At 42.3% G+C, this 23,221-nt stretch overlaps 1 protein-coding gene across 2 annotated transcripts in view; it reads left to right on the top strand.

Annotated features, from left to right (window-relative positions):
• The window catches only part of cntnap2a (contactin associated protein 2a), a 1,620,024-nt gene that overhangs the window by 1,465,096 nt on the left and 131,707 nt on the right, over positions 1-23,221 (top strand). For both annotated transcript variants that reach the window (XM_068005678.1, XM_068005683.1), the window contains exons 19-20: positions 5,955-6,179; positions 21,482-21,615. In XM_068005678.1, coding sequence (XP_067861779.1) covers positions 5,955-6,179; positions 21,482-21,615 — 359 coding nt within the window. The remainder of the gene's footprint in view (positions 1-5,954; positions 6,180-21,481; positions 21,616-23,221) is intronic.

Below are 23,221 nucleotides of genomic sequence, written 5' to 3'. Positions count from 1 at the left end.
GATGTCGGACTTGGGATTGGAGGGTCGGACTTTGGATCGGGGATGCCGGACTTTGGATCGGGGATGCCGGACTTGGGATCGGAGGGTCGGACTTTGAATTGTGGGCGTCGGACTTTGAATTGTGAGCGTCGGACTTTGAATTGTGGGCGTCGGACTTTGGATCGGAGGGTCAGACTTGGGATCGGAGGGTCAGACTTGGGATCGGAGGGTCAGACTTGGGATCGGAGGGTCAGACTTGGGATCGGAGGGTCAGACTTGGGATTGGAGGGTCAGACTTGGGATTGGAGGGTCAGACTTGGGACTGGAGGCATCGGACTTTACATCGAAGGGTCGGACTTTGGATCAGAGGGTCGAACTTTGGATCGGGGTCTTCGGAGGGGAGAAGGAGGGAGGGAGATCAGAGTGGCCTGGTAGCTGGAGCCAGGGCCTGGAGGTCAGAGGTCAGGGATCTCTGGAGCGGCGGCGACCGGGATGATACTTGTGTTAACTACTAACCTTTTTTTTATTTATGCGATGTTTAGGGTTGGTTTTCCCTGAAGCAATGTTGGAGCGGGGACTGAGAAAGGTGTTAGCCTCTTTATAAATACAAATAAGGGACCTAACACCTGCTTCAGGCGTGGGTAAAGGATGCCTTTTGTTTTTCCTCAACCAATATGGCAGGTGGTACACTTAGGAAGTGTGTGCACACTTCCTCCCCGCCCTTTATGGACCGTGGAAGGCTGAAAAATGGCTATGCAGCCCAATTTAACCCCCAGTCCCTTACTCCACTGCACCCCCATTGTTTACAGTTCTCACCCCATAAGGACTATTGCCTCCATTCAACCATTAGTACACTTTCCAGTAATTGGCCAACATTTGGTGAGTCTGCAGCTGTGTTTCACAGAGCTCCCTTTATTTTCCTCCCCATGAAGTGTGCTTCCCTTTCCACTGTTGATTGTGAGTGGCCAACTAACATAGTTTGAAACTCATCCCAACTGTGGCAGGCAGATCAGATTGACAGATGTCGCTTGGGTTCTAACACATGTCTATCTCGCGGGAAAGCCAATATTGTAACCATGAAGTTCCTGGCAGCTTCATAAATGGATGTGAAAAATTCAGCACAGGTATGATGGCCAAATGGCCTCATTCTATATTAAAATTTATATGATTGTGTGACTGACATACATCATATAATGATAAATGATCTGAAAGTCAGTAAAAACAAAAGAAAATAGTCACAAAGCAAAAAAAAGCAAGACCAAATGCTCCACTCCCAAATTAATAAAAAAATCATTGCATTGTAACAACTTTCAGCTATAGAAAGAAAGAAATATCTTGCATTTCAATAGCACCTTTCATGACCTCAGTACTTTTGAAGTGTAGTCACTGTTGTATTGTAGGAAATGCAGCAGCCTATTGGTGCATAGCAAGGTCCCATTAGCAGCAATGTGATAATGACCAGATCATCTGTTTTAGTGATGTTAGTTGAAGGATAAATATTGGCTAAGACACTGGGCGGAGCTCCCCTGCTCGACTTCAAATAGTGCCATGGGATTTTTTAGGTCCACCTGAGAGAATAGACGGGGCCTCGGTCCACCGTCTCATCCGAAAGACAGCACCTCCGATAGTGCAGCACTCTCTCAGTACTGCACTGAAGTGTCAGCCTAGATTTTGGGCTCAAGTCTCATCAGTGGGACTTGCATCCACAGCCTTGTGACTCAGAAGCAAGGGTGCTACCATTGAGCCACAGCTGACATCTTTCATCGTTGCAAGGTCAAAATCCTGGAACTCCCTACCTAAAAGCACTGTGGGAGAACGTTCACCACACTGACTGCAGCGTTTCAAGAAGGCGGCTCACCACCACCTTCTCAATGACAATTAGGGATGGGCAATAAATGCTGGCCTTGCCAGCGACGCCCACATCCCATGAAGGAATAATAAAAAAAAGTACTGTCTCCTGCCAAATTTGAGCTGTGCTGAGAAAAATGTAATCTCCCAGTCCCATTGCCTGCATACAGGCTTTTTAGATAACATCACAAGCAAATGACAAAGACCAGGATCAGTTTAGGCATATTTTTCCTAGCCAAGTGGTATACATCATGCATTCATAACCTACATAATTGTGGGATGAGGGAGGGGGATTATTGTATAATTTTACTATAACTATTGATTGTTGGTGAATTAGAACATTGTAAACAGGTGATGTAATATTTTATTAGTGAAGTATAAGAGTAGATGAACTTACTACTAAACATCTCTGATAGTTTGTGTATCATTGTGATTGTAATAGTGGTTGACAGCAAGTCCAAGATTTCACTTGTATGGATGATGTTCAGTAGTGTTAATAGCTGAAAAAAGCTGCTTTGCCTTCTATACATATTTGGATGCCATCACTCAGGGTAAATTGAAGCATGTGCTGTTTTATAAGGGCATGATCATTATAGCATATAATGCATTATGTTGCTGCTAAGATGGGGTTGTGTCTAATTGGTATGTTCCTATAAGGTCATAGGCCTAAAAATTTGGCTGCACAGTGCTTGTTTTTCAGGCACTAAACGGACTCCTAATCCTCCAATATGGCAGGCAGGATGCGCACGTTCATTATGAGCCAGAAGTGCGCCACCCGCCATATTGGTAAAGACCAAAGAAATGGCGTGCAGTGCCCAAACCTGAAATAGGCATTAGGCCATTTGCATGTCCAAATACTTGAAAGGAAAAAATTTGCAGGGCTATAGGGATAGAGCGGGGGAGTGGAACTAGTTGGATTGCTCTTGCATAGAGCCGGCATGGGCTCGATGGGCCGAATGGCCTCCTTCTGTGCTGTAACCTTTCTATGATTCTATAAGTAGGAATGTAGGAGCAAGGTTGTGTATCTCTTTGGGGAGCCAGTGATTAGGATCCTCATCTCTTAATTGCTTGCTGATAAAATTGCATGACAGCAGTAGTAGAGAAAGGGAGAACCGTGGCAGCAGAAAGTCTCCTGAATCAACTGAAGGGAGCACATGATCTTCTGTTTTTTCCGTACCTGACTCATTGGAATAAAAGGAAACATGAAAGCGACTGTGTTTAAACTCTGTAATTAGTGTTTAAACACTAACTACAATTGTTAAGTCCATATATCAGGACACAATCCAAGTAGATAGTTTATAGCTTATTTTTAAATAAGAATATATGTTCTTAAAATGATTCCATTTACAGGGCTTCTCAATGGTAATAATATGCTTTACTTTAAAGAAACGTTGATCATAAATTATTACTTGTAATGTTATCAGTGTCACAGTCAGAAAAACAACCAAGATTCCCCTGGCAGTTCATAGAGTTTATCCAGTAAGTTGCTTAGCCATACCGACCAGAAAGATCCCAGATTCAGTCCCTGATCTGTGCTGAGTTAATGGATCTTAGTTAGGGCAGAGGTAGAGGTGCTATAATTGGCCTCAGTGCTCCCAAGTTAGGGGGAGAAAAACAGCCAGGATTCCTGCTCCAGATCACAATCCAGTGACAGGCCCCTGGTGGAAGTGCATGTGTATGTGGATGCACAATGATGGCAGGATGGGGTTCTTCTGTGGTCAAGTAGTTTGCCAACACTCACTGTAAGGGCTCACACTTGAAGAATGGCCATTTGGACGAGGTACAGGATAGTGACATGTTACAAGAATTGTGGCCTAGAAAGAGGATCATAGAGGAGAGGAAGGGAGAGGAGATAAGTGAGATCATTTCTAAGAAAACAGCCAAAAATGGAAATATTGTGACATTATTTGCTTGGCAACATGGAATGACTCAGTTATTACACCATTTCCTTAGTAACACAAAATGATCCATTGTGATATAATTGGAACTTTACTGTACTCTTGCCTCATTGATTAGCAGATATTAGGCTGACAATATACAAACTGTTGGATGATAAAGGACACCCATTACAAAGTACCTGACCAGTAATTTTCAGCCATAATCTGCCTGTCTTCATTTATATTTTTCGCACATCTATATACTAAGTCTATACTAAACTCATTGACCTACAACTTCTTTGGATACAGAAATAATAGTCAATGTCTCATACTCAAAATAATTTTAGGCAAATTGATAAGCACATTCGCAATGCCTTGACATTTATCTGCACCCAGACACTGTTGCCATACCGACCCAGCACACCAGCCATTTTGACTTAATTAGCAAGTGTCACCGAAGGTGAAACTGTTATATATAATGAAATTCAGCTATAATAAGATCTCATTTTAATTTTAATTAAGCATACAGATAACCATAAATTATATAAATTGGTCATAAATAAAGCGAAACAGATCCTGTGGTAAAAATCAAACAAAATGATCAAAAATTGGAACAATGCCCAGTCCACAAATCTCCATTATCAAACCTTAGATCCCGATATTGGATCCGACCATAGAATGACCCAAGACCTATTTGGGTAATTGAATGTTAATATTGCAGTCTATAAGAAATCATTCACATTTTCTAATATTTTTACATTACAGGCACAAGTACTATTCCTAAATATAAGTAGAACACAGCTTACGGTTGCTGAATTAGGTTTCCAGATACAAATCACAAGAAAGCAATAAAGCATAGAAGGATACAAAATGTGCAATAATTGGATACACCCCACTTTGAAGTCATGAAAATCAAAGATTTTTTAAAAATCAAAGATTGTGCTGCATTTCATTATCAGATCAAAGTTTATGGGTGGAGTTGGGAAATTTACAAAGTTTCGTTTAGGCATATTGTCGTCATTATGATTTTTATAAAGGACAAGAAAAATTCCTGACCATAAGCAAAAAAGAATTTGCACATCCAATCTACCACAGCAACACTGCTTTGAGTTTAAACAGTAAGTTTTTCTAACACAAACTTCTGTTTGAACAATTCAAATTGTCTACTTATGAAAAAGTAAGGAGTCGCACAACACCAGGTTATATATAGTCCAACAGCTTTATTTGAAATCACAAGCTTTCGGAGCTTTGCTCCTTCATCAGGTGACAAAGGAGCAAAGCTCCGAAAGCTTGTGATTTCAAATAAAGCTGTTGGACTATAACCTGGTGTTGTGCGACTCCTTACATTTGTCCACCCCAGTCCATCACCGGCATCTCCACATTATGAAAAAGTAGTGACAGATGTGCATTCTGCTGTGATCACTACATCGTCAGATTTTCCTCTTATTGCAGTGGGGTGTAAAGGATTGCAGGGCACAGTACATAGGGCAAAATTAGATGGGCTGCATTATGCATGTGCAATTCATTCCGCTCAATTTTCTCTATGCACTGCGTCCAGGCGATCCTTTACACCCAAGTGCAATAAGAGGAAACCTGCCCTAGTGGTGGTAATGCCTTTAATGGCAAATGGAACAGAATGACAGGCAAGCAGGATTCTGCAACTGATCTTCATTTTAGTCCAGCCAGTTGTATTCAACTAGTGGCTACATATCTGAGCCCTTTAATTATAGCTGTGTGACTAATATGTACAATCTCCATGGCAGTCTACTGGCTGCACACCTGATCTGTCTGTCTTCCGTAGTGGTGGAGTGGTTATTTGTCCAACTTCCACAGTTGTCTTGTGGCTAGTATCTGGAAGTCTAAAGGATTATGTACCCTATCAGTCTGTTTCCATACGATCTAAGAGGCCATCTGATTAATCTCTGTGTCTGATGTGCACATAATCCCTGCTGGTTTTGTGGCACTTCCCCTTGCATTGTTTCAGCACCTAAGGGACTGAGCAGTAAGCATGAGCATAAACCTGAACCCAAAATCTGAGTTTATCCTCTATTATCTTATAATGATGCTGCTGAAGTAGGGGTTGTCATTGGTAGCAGCACTGTAAAGTACACACACCATTAATCACAGTATTTGTCATGTCACTGTTAACCCTTTGGTATCTGTTTCTTTAGTACAGTACAGATGATTTTAGTTTCCACTAAGAGTGAACTATTTTCATGAAGTTCTTAATAATATCAATCATTTTTGCAGATGTCGGTGGGTTTTTTGAGGCTGGGACCTGGATACGTTACAACTTCCAGTCTTCTGTGGATGCACCGAAGGACTTCAAGAGTGTGCCACAACTAGCAAATTCCAACCTTACCTTGACCAAAGAGGACCTGGTTTTCAGTTTCAGCACTACCAACACTCCCAGCATCCTCCTGTACATCAGCACCTACTCACCGGATTACATGGCTGTGATTCTGAAACACAATGGTGAGATGATGAAGTCCTATTTTAGACAAATAAACCACAGGTACTGATTGTTGTGCCACATGTGTAATCCAACAAATGTGGAACAATTTTCATATCTTGGTATTTGTTCATTCTATTTTAAATATATGGTATTAGAATGACTGTGGCTAGCAATGTGATATGACTTTGGCCCTGAATTTACAATGTGGGATACTATCGATGGTGGAATTATCCTGTTTAAAATAAATGAATAAATGACCCTCACTAAAATATTTTTTGGGGCCAGCTGAATGTCTGACTTGTGCAGAAACCTATCACTATGTTTAAGAGTCTCCAAAATAAGCTACTGAGAAATTCACACAGGTAGAGTTTCTGTTCTCTAATATAGAATGCACACCGTTTCCCTGTACGGACACAACTCACTTGCTTAAGTCCAAAGAGCTTAGACTGATCAGGTTGACAAAGCCAAGAGTTAGGGATCCCCAGATGTGCACAGGAGTACTGGTAAAGTTTAACCAGCTAAAACTGTACAGTGTATCAGCCGAGAACACTGGTAATCTTCCTGTTGCTTGTCCAGTCAGAATCACCCTACCCATCGGATGTGATGAGCTTCAGCTGCAGATGCTTTCCTCTTTGCAACTCAATCTTAGTAGGCATTGAGCGCTGGATACATGAACATAAATTCTTCTGTCCAGCCTCCAGGTAATGCCTTCCAGTCATCCCACTCTCAAAAGTTTCCTCCTCAGCTATAGTGGGGTGCCGCAAGGATCAATGCTTGGGCTTCAGCTGTTTACTATATATAAACTTAGATGAGGGGACTGAGTGTAATGTATCCAACTTTGCTGATGTTACAAAGCTAGGTGGGAAAGTAAGCTGTGAGGAGGACGCAAAGGAATATACACAGGTTAAGTGAGTGGGCGAGAAGGTGATGGAGTATGTGAAATTATCAGCATCATTAACATGGATGCAGTGCAGGAAGAAGTTCAGTGCTTTGACATGAGTGGTCAAGATGAGTGAGGTCAAATGTCCAGTGGCGTCTCCTACCAACTATACCACTAGCCGCATCCACTGCTTCACGCACTACACCCCATCACCTACATACCAATAAACTCTTTTCATCAGTACTCAACTCTTCCAATCAGATGCTTCCTCTCACTCTTACACATTACCACTGTTGCAAACCGCCCACCCACAACTCACAGGCCACACACACTGGCAGCTATTCAACCATGACAGGCACATCACCCTGACACACGTCCCGCTTTCTTGCAGGAGAAGATGGCACATATCAGGAGGCAGCACGTGGCAGTGGCATTTAGCCCCTCGAGCATGTTCCAACCTTCAATGAGATCATGGTGGATCTGTGACCTAACTCCATATGCCCACCTTAGCCCCATATCCCTTAATACCCTTGGTTCACAGAAATCTATCAATCTCAGATTTAGAATTCACAATTGAGCTAGCATCAACTGCCGTCTGCAGAAGAGCGTTCCAAACGTCTCCCACCCTTTGCGTGTAGAAGCGTTTCCTAACTTCACTCCTGCACGTCCTGGCTTGAAATGTTAGGCTATGTCCCCTAGTCCTAGTATACAAATATAGGAGACCTCCAAAAAACAGGTACAAATGTCTCGGCAGCCAGAAGCAATAATCCAGCCACTAACCTGTAAATTCTTCATGGTCCCTTTAAATAGCGCTGGTGGGGGTCCCCCAGGCACTCTAAGTCACGTTCAGATGGCCGTGGTTAAGACTGTGCGTTAAATCCCAAAATGGCATCTATCACTTTAAATCAGCATTGCGCACTGATTGTATCCATTTCTCCTTACCTTACATGCTTCCGGCGTTCGGTATTTGCGCGTGCGCTAACTCCTATACCAAGATGGCGTCCAGCGCACGTCACACTGGAAACATGCATGCACAGCCAAGACGCCATCTTGGATGTTGGAGAGGCCGTGAAGCGCCGAAACAGTGGGTGCTACATGGCTCAATTTAACGCCCTTGGTCTCCTTACCTGAGGAAGGATATACCTGCCTTAGACGGGATGCAATGATGGTTCACTAGATTGATTCCTGGGATGAGAGGGTTGTCCTATGAGAAGAGATTGTGTAGAATGGGCCTATATTCTCTGGAGTTTAGAAGAATGAGAGATGATCTCGTTGAAACGTATAAAATTCTTAGAGGGCTTGACTGGGTAGATGCTGAGAGGCTATCTCCCTGGCTGGAGAGTCTAGAACTAGGAATCATAGTCTCAAGATAAGAGGTCAGCCATTTAGGACCGAGATAAGGAAAAATTTCTTTACTCAGAGGGTTGTGAATCTTTGGAATCCAAAGATCGATGGATATTTGGACACTAAGGGAATCAAGGGATATGGGGATAGGGCAGGAAAGTAGAGTTGAGGTAGAATATCAGCCATGATCTTATTGAATGGCGAGGTTGGCTCAAGGGGCCATATAGCCTACTCCTGCTCCTATTTCTTATGTTCTTATGATGGATATCTGCCTTTAATGTGGTGGAAGGAGCTAAACAGGGCAACTTGCAATATATTAGTCACCTTGATATTCTAGACATCCAAGTGCAATGTCATATACCAAACTACAGTCATTACCAATTGCTTAATCCAGAGCTTTGTTTCATAAAAGAGACATGTTTGCTACGAGATTGATTCTCCCTCCATAGTACTCAATGTCAGGCTGGTCTAGGCCAGAGCCCTGCCACTGTTTCTTTTTTTAAATCACAAATCCACTTCACAAGTCGGTTCTTGATATTGCCCATGGGCCAGAGGAAGCCCCTCTATTGCATATCTAGGAGTTCTGAACCATGATGGAGAACTATTTTGATGCATGTCTTACAAACCACAAGTGTAACTTGCATAGGGTCCTTCTGTTTTTTTTCTCTTTCTCTCTCTCTCTCTTTCACATAATGTCATGAGTCTCGAAACACATTGTCATGTCACTTGCACTTGAGGACATTGTGGTAAAGATTGGGTAAGACTCCTCAGCTGCTTCTTCCTCCGACAAACACTTTCAAGAAGACAGTGCCTCTTTAATCCATGTTCAGAGATTTCAGAGCAATCCATCACCATTTTTGTCCAGGGAGAGTTCAGCCACATGCTCGTGATAACCATTTCCAGCTCCCATATCCTTGCCAAGTATTAGTGACATACAGATATTAATGCAAACAAATTAGTTAATTGAATTATAAGCAAAAAATGATTAGTGACTTAGAATGGGACAGATTTGTGCTGCTAACATTCAGATGTACCATTCTAGGCATTGTCTTAGCAATACATATTTTCCAGCCTGCTTCATCAGGCTCCACTTCGTAAATCTGATTTGAGCTATTTCAAGAAGATACACACTTGCTCCATTATATTACAACAATCTGTTGATTTTGTTCCTCCCCCTATTTAGCCCAAATTAACTACGTTTTAGTCAGACCCATTTAGACTTGCTAAATTTTATATTTAAACTATCTGCCTTTAGGGTAAAGCCCAATAATTACCCCTCCCCAAAAGATGAATTCCCATATTACAGATAAACCTGGAAATGTCAATATCAGCAGACTGTAGTTCTACTGTGATGCATGTAGCTGCTTTCCCTGTTTGGCCCCTTGAACATTTGATCTTGTGCCCATACTGGTGGGCAGTAGTGATATGGAACACCCCTTCAGTCACCTGTATCATGTACAAATGGCTGAACCTAGTTCCATGAAGGTAGGCACTAAGGATGCGGCTAATTATATACCTCAATTCCTTTTCTAAGGATGTAACTAATTATATACCTCAATTCCTTTTCTAAGGATGTAACTAATTATATATGTCAATTCCTTTTAGCCTTCCACTTTGTGAAGACAGTTGTAAATATTGAAGTACTGTAGTTGTACCTTCTAATTGTTTTGCTGATTAAAGCCGAAGTTTTCCAATTACAAAGATTCTGGGAGTAAATTCTTGGTGCACATTGGCGGCAGGAAATCTTGGCCACTGTTGACGCATGTCTGAAAGTCGGATACAGATTTTCTGATATGCACTGGCAGTAGGTGAGATTTCCTACCGCTGTTGTGTAGCCAGAAAATGACCCCACCTGCTTCATTTTTGATGCAAAAAAGCATGTATTTGTCTGCACCTAATTACCCAATTCTTTGAACAAAATCCAGGAAAAATAAAACCCACAAATTAGAAGGCCCAAATATATTACATTATTCTCAACTTGAGATTATTTGGATTAAAATGTCCCTAATTTCACTGCACATGACAGAAGAACATAAGAACATAAGAAATTGGAGCAGGAGTAGGTCTTACGGCCCTTCACACCTGCTCTGCCATTCAATAAGATCATGGCTGATCTACAACTTCAACTCTACTTTCCTGCTCTACCCCATATCCCTTGATTCCCTTAGTCCAAAAATCTATCGATCTCAGCCTTGAATATACTCAATGACTGAGCATCCACAGGCGTCTAGGGTAGAGAATTCCAAAGATTCACATCCCTCTGAGTGAAGAAATTTTTCCTTATCTTGGTCCTAAATGGCCAACCCCTTATCTTGAGACTATGATCCCTAGTTCTAGACTCTCCAGCCGGGGGAAACAGCCTCTCAGCCCTCAAAGAATTTTATACATTTCAATGAGATCATCTCTCATTCTTCTAAACTCCAGAGAATATAGGCCCATTCTACTCAATTTCTCCTCATAGGACATCCCTCTCATCCTTGGAATCAATCTAGTGAACCTTTGTTGCACCCCCTCTAAGGCAAGTATATCCCTCCTAAGGTAAGGAGACCAAAACTGTACACAGATGTGGCCTCACCAAAGCCCTATATAATTGCAGCAATACCTCCTTACTCTTATACTCCAACCCCCTTGTGATAAAGGCTAACATACCATTTGCCTTCCTAATTGCTTGTAGTACCTGCATATTAATGTTCTGTGGTTCGTGTACAAGGACAACCAAATCCCTCTGAATACCAACATTTCTTAGTCTCTCACCTTTGAAAAATATTCTGCTTTTCTATTCTTCCTACCAAAGTGGATAATTTCACATTTCCCCATATTATATGCCATCTGCCACCTTCTCACCCACTCACTTAACCTGACTATATCCTTTTGCAGACTCTTTGCATCCTCCTCATAGCTTACTTTCCCACCTAGCTTTGTATTGTCAGCAAACTTAGATACATTACACTTGGTCCCCTCATCTAAGTCATTGATAAATCTGGAATAAAAAGCAATAATGGTGACCATGAAACTACCGGATTCGTAAAATGTCGTAAAAACACATCTGGTTCACTAATGTCCTTTAGGTGCCGTGGTCAATTTGCCCATCTTCCCTGCAGTTTTTGTTCTCATCCACATGGGCAGCAAGTACCTCGTACTTGTTGGACAAGGGCAAAGGCTGAGGCTCCTCCACCACTGTATCTCTGGAGTCCCCTTACCTGCCTGACTCGCAGTCACATCCTCCTGTCCCTGACCACTAACCAAATCTAAACCACTGCCTAACCTAAGAGGTGTGACAGCCTCCTGGGTCAAAGTGTCCAGGTAACACTCCCCCTCCCTGATACATCGCATTGTCTGCACCTCAGACTCCATCTCAACAACTCTGAGCTGAGGTTCCTCAAGTTGCAGACACTTACTGCAGATGTGGTTGCCTGGGATCACACTGCTCTCCACAAACTTCCACATGCTGCACTTATGGCACACCACCTGCGCTGCCATCTCTATCTAATCTTGTTTTATTTATTTAATTAATCAATATTTTTATGTAATTAATTGACTTGGTTTATTTTTAATTGTTTTTTAAACTAATTAATTTATCTAGTTTAAACTAGTTTCCCGCTCTTTTTAACTGTTTAGTTTTAAGGCTTTTTAACTAACACTACCACTAAAAACATTTACCGATTAACTAAATACTTACACTGACTTCCCCTCGGCGGTCCTCTCTGACCTCACTTTTTGTCTTTTTCTTGATTTTTTTTGTTTGATTTCACCGCTCAGGTCTGCTGTCCCCGCTCCTTTTATTGGCCCTCAGGTCCGCTCACTGCTCCTTTTATTGGCCGCTCAGGACCGCTCTCCCCGCTCCTTTTATTGGCCGCTCAGGTCCGCTCTCCCCGCTCCTTTTATTGGCCGCTCAGGTCCGCTCTCCCCGCTCCTTTTATTGGCCACTCAGGTCCGCTCTCCGCTCCTTTTATTTAGGTCTCAAAATATCAGGTCTGAGAACAAAACATGGGTTTAGGCCATTATGCCTCAGAGAAATGATGTAGAAAACTGTGCTGAATTCAAACCTGATGTAAAAGGCAAAGAGATTTTGAAATGTAATATCCAATTATATTTAACTTCTCCTGGATGTCAGAACATGAAATCCCTCCACCTTATCTACCAATCAAGCATCGTCAAAAACGCCATTCCTACAAATTACTTCTCCTCACATATTCTATCACCCACCCACCCACACCATACATGCACACACACACACACACACACACACACACACACACACACACACACAAACTCACATTCAGTGTCAGCTTTGCAACTCTTATAATCACTGTGGTTTCCATCAGACAACCCTTTGCGAAGTTCGGCTAATTCAGAATTCTGAAAATGAGAGATTACTTATATGCAAACAAATTATAGAATCATTGAAGAAAATTAGATTTTAACAAATCAGCAGACACTTTGTGAATAGGAGCCTAATTTTTTCATCAGTCAATGTGCTGTGAGACTCCCTGCAAGCAAAAAAGAAAGACACTCTATACATCTAGTTATTTGAGTTGGTTTGAATTGTGCTTGCTCTTCGGGCTTAGAAAATTATAGCTTTATTGTTTGCTGTCTTGGCATTTTCGAACTGGAAGTTCATGGCAGGGACAGTCCTGAGTTATTCTTTGTACGACAAGATAACTATCCTGAGTCTGTAAGTAACTGTCAGGAAGGTTTTCTCTCCTGCCTATTAGTTATGGAAAAAAACCATTAAAAGATAGCTCTATGTATAGAATAATGGATGTCAGAAGTCCATTATCAAGGTGTTTGATTCCAATTTGGATTTTAACCTATTTACAGACAAGTGGTGTAGCCATACATTTACTTAATCACCCCAAACCAGTGAGGGCCCACATATACTTTTACAATTCATTCCCCAAACCATCTGTTATTATAAAGCACTTTCTGTTTGTGTCCAATAAAAAATAGTCTGCCATACAACCAATTCCACTGTATAATTTGATATCAGTAAGTGCAAATTTCAAAATTATCTTTTGAAAAATAACTGAATATTCAGTAATCTCTTATTAAGTCATATTTTCTTTATGTAGTTTAGATCTTCTGTCTTCATTTGCTCTTCCTCTTTAGTATCAGTTGAGACACACTAGGTAGCGTTCTGCCTGAGCACTGAAAAACTAATTGCTAATGTTGGCTACTTTTATTATGAGGGAACACAGTACTGACACAATCTTTGCACATGGTGCAGCTCAAATTGTGCAGCAGCAGCTTTGTGAATAGAGATCCAGTTTGTTACAAACTGCTAAATTATACTGAATAGAGTATAATCACAATATCTTTCAGAAAACTGTTTCTGGAATGAATATTGAAGTTCTCTCCAAGTCATATCTAAAATAATTTCTCCAAAATTAGTTTTCTCCCTGCCTTTTCTGAAGATGCTACCTCATGGTAGGATGTACCATTCCATGGGCCTCTGGTACCTCGCCCCAGTGTAAGCTTGGGCGCTGAATGCTGCCAGGCTATTTTTCATGGAATATGTCATAGCAAAACCAAATACTGTCTTCATCTGGTACACACACACACACACTTTTCAATAAAGCTCACTGAATAGCATTTTAACGTGGAGACCCTGTTTGTCTATTCCCATACTAATTGTATCCCAACTGCAATTAACTAAATTAGCACAAACCAGCAATTAAACCTGGTACCTTCCTGGTCTGTATAACTCAGTGCTACACTGAACATCGAATTTACTACCTAAGGGATTAGGGAGTTCTCTAAATCCATTTTCTGCAAGCTCTCCTGCCCTGTAGGCATTTCTTAGTTGAGCATCCCTTGGTCAAATTCCTTTTATGGACCTATGTTTGGATGTCTGGTTTTAGAGATGAAAGGACTTGGCAAGATGCAAATGTTGACATTTGAAGCCATCTGTTACATTCCTTTGCTGAAATCTGCTGCCTAATACTTGTGGAATAGATAGTACTATTTTACAAAAGTATCTTGTCATCTCTCAGACCTGGGATTAAATTTAGGCTACACTGATGGGATGAGATGCTTGTCTCTCTGTTGGTTGTAAGAGTCCTAAGTGAAGGAAGTTTTGAGCAGTTCCCAGAGTCCACAACATTAAACTTGTCAGCAGTAGTTTGATAAGCCCCAATGATAACCCTACGAACGGTGCAGTGAGTACCCAAAAGCGATTTTAACACCCCTCCCCACCCCCACACCACCACCATCACCTCCGCACACCTGTTCTTGATGGCTTTTAAGAGAGTACCTTCAGAAGAACATAGAAATGCTTAGGAATAGAAAAAGACCAGAAGGCCTAAAAGCCCAGCTCTTTTCATAGATCCACCTCACATAACCACCTTCTCACTATATCCCCACATATGCCAATGAGAAAACTAGTAAAAGCTGACCAATAGTTTCAAAAAAATTGTCAACACAAAAACAACCCGATAACACGTTGAACAGACCTTGGTACACGGGTTAGTTACAAGCTAATTTGCAGGTATACTCAACATTCCATCACTTGTATAGTGAAGATTGTGGCAAAAGATACAGGGATTATATTCCATTTCTTGTGGAGAAATTGTGGATATGTACCGGTACCCTCTGTTGCTAAATCTGTTGTTAAATTGTTTCTACGATCGTCACAGGCACCTTTCTCCCCACTCCCCCCATTCATGCTAGCAATCTTCTTCCACCCAATTCACTCTGGTATACTTCCTCACTCCCAGTTCCCATTGGAAATCTTTTCAACCCTTATCATCTCACTGACTATCTCTTCTACCCTTCCCTCCCCAATTTATACTGGCATACTTCTCATTTTCCAGTTGACACAGGCACTCTTTTCCAACTTCCTCCCAGTACCTTTATCCCCCTCTTCCACCACACAGTTTCCGCTGGAACTTTTCTTCTCCTCCTCCTCCTCCTCCTTCCCTCCCCCAATGTTTCATGCTAGTACTCACCCCCACCCTCCTAACTCTAGTTCACACTGGGATTCTTCTCCGTCCCTCCCTCCCAGCAGCTGGCGCTCTTCTACCCTTTTCCTCAATGCACACTGGCACTCTTTTTTGCCAGCGACTCCCTGCTCCTACCTGATGCTGCTGTTGCTCCAGGGGATCGAATGCTGCTGCATTCTGTGGGCAAGAATTCCCAATCTCACATAGTTAGTGCAAAATTAGGACTTCCCGCACCTAACAAATCAGGCTCAGGTGTCAATGAAGTTTATTTATACAGGCAGATAGGCCTCTTTCATTGACCATCACTTCCAGTTAGCATCTTTGTTTCCTTTAGCGTGTAGCAAAGTTTGATATCCAAGCAAAGCAGCAGAAGCATAAGGTGGGAGCCAAGAGTGGAGCAGCACTTTTACAACTGAGCTCCAATGACCCATGGGGCAAACTTTGAAGTGCAGCTTGAATGCTCACTGATTCTCGTCTGCAAATACTGAAATGCAAATGGTTGACCTGTATGGACAACTGAATAGAGAACTGAAGAAAAGATTAGTGAAGGGTTTTATATGGAGTGTGGTGCTGAAACATGAACACTGAAGAAAGAGGAGGTCAGGCTTCTAGAGAGCTTTGAGATGTGGGATTTGGAGAGGCATGGAAAATTTAAGTGAATAGAGAAGAAAAGTAATGAGTAGGTGTTGGCAATGATACAAGAAGAATATAGTTTGATTGATCAGAAAAAGGAAAATGAATTGGACTGTGTATGTACTGAGCAGGGATGGGATGTTGAAAGATATGATAGAAGGATGGATGGAAGGAAAAAGACCAAGAGGGAGGAAAAGAAGAATGCTTCTGGACCACCTGAAGAATGGGAGATTGTTTGGAGAATTGAAGAGAGAAGCACAAGACAAAGTGGTTTAGAGAAGGGAAAATTAAACCAGAACCTGCTTTAGGCAGACCACTGATGATGATGTATGTAGCCCTGAATTTGTTTTCTTTTCAGAAACGCAGTAGGCCCTTTTCTCCTTAAACTTCTATGTTTAAGAAGGGGGTTAAATTAGAAAGAGTTCATTCAGGTGCAATGTAAATGTACAGTCTGTTGGAAGAAGCAAACTAGATGTACTGAAAGGCCTTTTCTCCTAAACATTTGTATATTCTTAGACCACATTTATAGAAGATTTGCTGGGAACTAAAATGTTAGTGAATGGATGCTACACTAAGCACTAACTGGAGAATCAACAATCACTGTGTAAGTTCACAGTTGGTTAGCCACTATTTAGTCTCATCTATTTGTTGATCCTCTGATTCAGAAGCCAGAAGGCAGTTTGGTTTACAGGCGGAGTAGTAATAAGCTATTGACCAATTTGTCACTTCAGGAATGTGCATGTGCAGCTTTAAAAGGGCCTCGGGGTTCTTTAGCTGCGAATGTTCAGATTCTGTTAAGAAACAAAGAAACTGTAGTGAGGAGAGATTCAGCAAATAGTAACTATTTCAATCCTGAATTTTCTTTGCAGCTTTTAAAAGTGTGAGAGAAGTAATTACATTGGGCTGGATTTTGCTATGAGCAGCGAACGAGTGGCACCCGCCATTCATTAGACTTGCACTCGCCCATAGCCTTTCTATGAGCTTTTGCGCGGCAAGTTCCTCTAAGTTCGAGAGCCATTCAGCGCGGCGCCCTCTACAGGACATCTGGGACCTGTATGAACGGGGCAAGCAGTTAGCTATCTCCTTAACCAATCAGATTGAAGCATCTTTAATAACAGCGCAGAGTCAGAACCAGGAAGTGTAAGTTAGAATAGTGAATTCAGTGTCAAATCAGGTGCAGAAAGCAGAATAAAGAGAGGGAAAGAAAAACTGAATTAAGAGACAGATAAAAGAGGCAGAAAGAAAAAGTTTTTTAAAAAATTATTTTAAATACTATATATTAAACAATAATTCAAATCTGAAGGAACGAGACTCCATGAGGTAAGTACATGAACTTCACGCCAGATTTCCGCGTTTAACTGCGCATGTGCGGTCACCAGAAGTTGCTGTCCAATTTGCACGTGAATAACGGTGAGTGCTGTTAGCCTCACCGTTATTTTTATAGCAAATTCTGGCTCAATATATACAGGAATTGACTTACTGAGCCTAGGGCTATTGGATTGCCCAGGCACAGCCAATACAGGATAATTGGGCGGAAAAGAGCACAAGCCTGTAAGGGTTGCCCACACAATTTCTGTCCATGGAAGTTAATGAATGGAAAATCAAGTTACAATGAATTACATAGAAGGTACAGCACAGAAACAGGCCATTCAGCCCAATCGGTCCGTGCCAGTGTTTATGCTCCACACGAGCCTGCTCCCACCCCACTTCATCCAACCCTATCAGCATAGCCTTCTATTCCTTTTTCCCTCATGTGTTTATTTAGCTTCCCTTTAAGTGCATCTATGGAGTTGAGCTCCATTAAAGGCATGTGCTTCTCCTCGATCAATTTTCCTATATTTGCTACTCACAGAAGATCCAATAGCCCAAGGAAAGGACAATCTACCCCAATATTTCAACTGCAAAACTCTAATCTGGCCCCCCTCTGATTCTTGCACAATAATTCAAGGACTTTTGTTTTTAATTCAGTATTTGTTAGATACTGAGCCAATCTTATTCCTTTCTATCATGACATACAAAGCAATTTTACTTAGCAGATTATAAGCAGATTTACATAGCAGATTATATTGTATTTAAAATATGTATCAGCAACAGGAATCCTTTTTAATGAAAAAAGTTCAGTAATTATAATATCTTTTGATTATTTATTTTTTTTTATAATTTGCTTGTCAGTGATTACTGAGAACATTATTCGAGGATCTGGTTTGGAGGAATTACTGAGTTACACAGTGTGGCAGAGCTAAATTAACATGCTGAAGCGTTCTGGATTAATGTCTGTAACTCTGGTGATGTTGATTTAGCTCGTGTCATTTTTATATTAGCAAACAGAAGTTGAATGAATACATGCTGTGGCTCCCATTTTGCTACTAGAAATTGTACAAGTCAAAAAAGCTTAAAGGAAACCCACTGTATGGTTTCTCAAAGTTAGAGTCAACAGACTTCCCTTTACATCTGCTTTAAATAACAGAATTTTTTTTTTATTCGTTCGTGGGATGTGGGCGTCACTGGCGATGCCGGCATTTATTGCCCATCCCTAATTGCCCTTGAGAAGGTGGTGGTGAGCCGCCTTCTTCAACCGCTGCAGTCCGTGTGGAGAAGGTTCTCCCACAGTGTTGTTAGGAAGGGAGTTCCAGAATTTTGACCCAGCGACGATGAAGGAACGGCGATATAGCTCTAAGTTGGAATGGTGTGTGACTTGGAGGGGAACGTGCAGGTGTTGTTGTTCCCATGTGCCTGCTGCTCTTGTCCTTCTAGGTGGTCGAGGGCGCGGGTTTGGGAGGTGCTGTCAAAGAAGCCTTGGCGAGTGGCTGCAGTGCATCCTGTGGATGGTACACACTGCAGCCACTGTGCGCCGGTGGTGAAGGGAGTGAATGTTTAGGGTGATGGATGGGGTGCCAATCAAACAGGCTGCTTTGTCCTGGATGGTGTCGAGCTTCTTGAGTGTTGTTGGAGCTGCACACATCCAGGCAAGGCGAGAGTATTCCATCACACTCCTGACTTGTGCCTTGTAGACGGTGGAAAGGCTTTGGGGAGTCAGGAGGTGAGTCACTCGCCGCAGAATACCCAGCCTCTGACCTGCTCTTGTAGACACAGTATTTATGTGGCTGGTCCAGTTAAGTTTCTGGTCAATGGTGACCCCCAGGATGTTGATGGTGGGGGATTCGGTGATGGTAATGCCATTGAATGTCAAGGGGAGGTGGTCAGACTCTCTCTTGTTGGAGATGGTCATTGCCTGGCACTTGTCTGGTGCGAATGTTACTTGCCATTTATGAGCCCAAGCCTGGATGTTGTCCAGGTCTTGCTGCATGCGGGCTCGGACTGCTTCATTATTTGAGCTACAAGGCACAAGTCAGGAGTGTGATGGAATACTCTCCACTTGCCTGGATGAGTGCAGCTCCAACAACACTCAAGAAGCTCAACACCATCCAGGACAAAGCAGCCCACTTGATTGGCACCCCATCCACCACCCTAAACACTCACCTCCCTTCACCACCGGCGCACAGTGACTGCAGTGTGTACCATCCGCAGGATGCAGTGCAGCAACTCGCCAAGGCTTCTTCGACAGCACCTCCCAAACCCGCGACCTCTACCACCTAGAAGGACAAGGGCAGCAGGCACATGGGAACAACACCACCTGCACATTCCCCTCCAAGTCACACATCATTCCGACTTGGAAATATATCACCGTTCCTTCATCGTCGCTAGGAACTCCCTTCCTAACAGCACTGTGGGAGAAAATTCACCACACGGACTGCAGCGGTTCAAGAAGGCGGCTCACCACCACCTTCTCAAGGGCAATTAAGGATAGGCAATAAATGCCGGCCTCGCCAGCGACGCCCACATCCCATGAACGAATTTTAACAAAAGGCCCATGGGATTTGCTGCCTCCTCTTTCATGCACCCAGACTGTGAGCTGGTTTCCTGAACCAGAAATTGAAAGAAAATAAGCTGGACCATGAACCGAACTGTCTTTCTCTTCCTGAACCCATATTTCCTTCCCATACAGCAACTTTTATCTTAACTACCTACCCAGTGTGTTATTTCTTTAGCAACATAAGAAATGTAATCTCAAATTAAAGTGCAATGACGTTTTTTTAACAAATGTCATATCACAAACAATGTCAAGGCCTTGCAAAGAGCGCAAAGGAGATTCACTAGAATGGTGCCAGGGATGAGGGACTTCAGTTATGTGGAGAGACTGGAGAAGGTGGGATTCTCCTCCTTAGAACAGGTTAAGCGGAGATTTAATAGAGGTTTTCAAAATTATGAACGGTTTTGATAGAGTAGGTAGGGAGAAACTGTTTTCACTGGTAGGAGGGGTGGTAACCAGAGGACACAGATTGAAGATAATTGACAAAAGAGCCAAGGGAGAGATGAGGAGAATTTTTTTTACACAGCGATTTATTATGATCAGGAATGCACTTCCTGAAAGGGTGGTGGAAGCAAATTCAATTGTAATTTTCAAAAGGGAATTGGCTATATACTTGAAAAGGAAAAGTTTGCAGGGCTATGGGGAAAGAGCAGGAGAGTGGGACTATTTGGATAGCTCTTACAATGAGCCGGCACAGAGACGATGGGCCAAATAGCCTCCTTCTGTGCCGCATGATTCTATGAAGTCCATTTGCCTATTTACACTGGCTCCAAATTAGCCTAGGTATGACACCACCTTTTCTGATGGCTTTCATTAGCCCAGAGGCAGTTTCAAAATGGCTTGTTTGGATCTTTTGTAACGTGAAAAATGGAACTAGGATTTACTAAAAATCTCGCAGCTGTTCCAGTGCTGTGAACAGGGTATGCTGGTCAGATGCTGGAAGAAACATAGAGTGAAATCCACCACTGAAGAGAACCAAGGAGAAACTTTCTCATATCTGTTTCTTATTGCTATTTTAGTTAGAAGTGTGTTCCGTGTCTCCCCCCTCCCCCACCTCCCCCAGATTGTCCTCTCCTCTCCTAAAGATGTTAACTCTTTGTTAGTATATGGTTCCATAGGCCTAAAATGCCCTCCAAAACTTTGCCCATTTGGTCATTGTTCATGTGTGAACCTTGACAACGAGTGCCAGTAGGGCTGCTCAACCATCGCTAAACTCATTTTCACACAATATCTATATGCATGCATTTCCAGCAGGAGTTGCTGGATAATGACCAGCAGCATTTAGCGAATTTGCCTCTTCCTAACCCAGGGATGCTGAGGCCAGTTGTAAACCCCTGATTGAGATCAGCTATCTCAGAACAAAGACAGCATAAAGCTGGCCTGTAAAGCTCAGCTACTCACTGGATAGACTCACTGGATCATCAGGTGGAACTTCTGTCAATTTAATGTCAGTGGTACAAAGAGGCTGCAGTGCAAATGACACTAGCTGTTCTCTAACTTTATTGAAATATTTGAACATTTATAGAAAATGATATTCACTAAGGCTAAGTGCTGAAAATGTTGTGCATACTTTGAAAATGACAAAGCAAGGGTCTGCAGTCTCTCAAAACAGAGCTGATACGTAATACTGAGGAGACCTCCTGATTTTTATAGGGAGCCTGCAGATTCGGTACAACCTAGGAGGTACGAAGGAGCCATACAGAATTGACTTGGACCATAGGAACTTGGCTAATGGACAACCGCATAGTGTCAACATCAGTAGACATGGGAAGGAACTACGTCTTCAGGTAAATCTTGTTAATGTGGCAACGAGACACTTTAGGAGGTGAATTTGTATCTCCAAATGCTAATCCTATCACTTCAATGCAGGCTTGGAGGATGAGAGAGGTTGTTTTAGGTTTACATTCCTTTTACGCCAATGTACAAACATAGGGCTACATCTAGCTGATAGTGATGACAAGGAGCAGTGTGTTCACTGAGAAAAATTTCTCAAACTTCAACCTGGGTGCCAAAATGGAGAACATGAAAACAAGTAACTTTTAGAAACAGCAACAGGCCATTAGGCCCAAAATATCCTTTTTTTTTGATAGATCAATCGTGCCTGTCTATCTTTTCACAATATCTCTCAATTCCTTCTCTGTCCAGAAATGCATTTAATTGTCTCTTCAGCCTATTCATATTTGTCTACACATGGCCTTTCCTAGTAGCTTATTCTACAACTGTGTTACCTTTTGGGTGAACCAATCATCCGATAAAACCAGGTAACCTCTCCATCCTTGATGGAAGCAGCGGCCATTTGCTTTAACACCTCAATTGGCTGGTTGATGTATAAAGCCTTCCTCGCATTCAACATGTTATTCAGGAAATCTACTGTGTACAGCTTTCCATAGGGGTTGAAGGATCTGGGATTGTTAACCAAGCACATCTTGTCTTCCATGTTGAAAAGTGGCTTCACACGTTCCGTGTAAAACTGAAGAGGTGTTAGTGGCCCAATCTTCTGGTAATTCTTTTCTTTGTCTCTGAATTCCCAAGTAAACGTTCCGACTTCTTACTCCTAAATTTGGGGCCTAAATTCGACAACGCCTGATAACATGTGCAAAATGATTGGCACACTGAACTCACGTACAAGATCAAGGACCGAGAACCACCCTCTGGCCTCATTGGAATAAGTCTGACGACTGAAGCTGTCAATCGAGCGTCCCGACGCAGGTCACTAATCCGGGCCCGTTGAATTTTGGTACATCTAGGGAGGGAGTCAATGTGGGCCACCAGTGGCTTGTAGTTATAATGTGGAGGCTGGAGGCCCTGATGAATTTAGTGGTGGCATAAACGCAGGCGCAAATCTGGTGCGGGCTCACTCTGCTAAATTCATCATTGTTACACCCGTTTTATACCTGAGATGTTGAATTTATCCCTCTTTCAGTTTTTAATTTGGGTTTTCCGGTATTTGAACCCTCCAAAAGGCTACCACCATGTTTCTGATTTGCCTCCTCACTCTAGCTCTGTTGGAATAGAGCTGTCTTCAGAGTGTGACCAGTCTAAATGGAGTTGATGGCAAAATTACTGACTTCCCTTGCTTTTATCCCGTTTCTGCAACCATGCTTCCAGGCTGCAGGGTGAAAGCAGCTGGAAATGTTCCTGTCTCCAACACTATTTTTCTTTTTGTTGTTGCTCTTTTTATTTTTAAAATTGTGCCTCTGACATAGAACTCAATAAACTGGGCAGAACCTCATTGTAAATTTCCATAGATAACTGATAGGACCAGGGCAAATAATTTTCTCTAAAAATGATCCATTCTTCCACACTTTCCAGCCGTATGCCAAGAGTCTTGATTGACGTTAATGTTTTTAAATATCTGCGATTACTGCCAGGGTGGATACATTTTATAACTAG

The sequence above is a fragment of the Heptranchias perlo genome, chromosome 2, assembly GCF_035084215.1.
Source record: "Heptranchias perlo isolate sHepPer1 chromosome 2, sHepPer1.hap1, whole genome shotgun sequence".
Lineage (NCBI taxonomy): Eukaryota > Metazoa > Chordata > Chondrichthyes > Hexanchiformes > Hexanchidae > Heptranchias > Heptranchias perlo.
The sequence above is the reverse complement of the archived record's forward strand: the minus strand, read 5'-3'. Positions and strand labels throughout refer to the sequence as shown.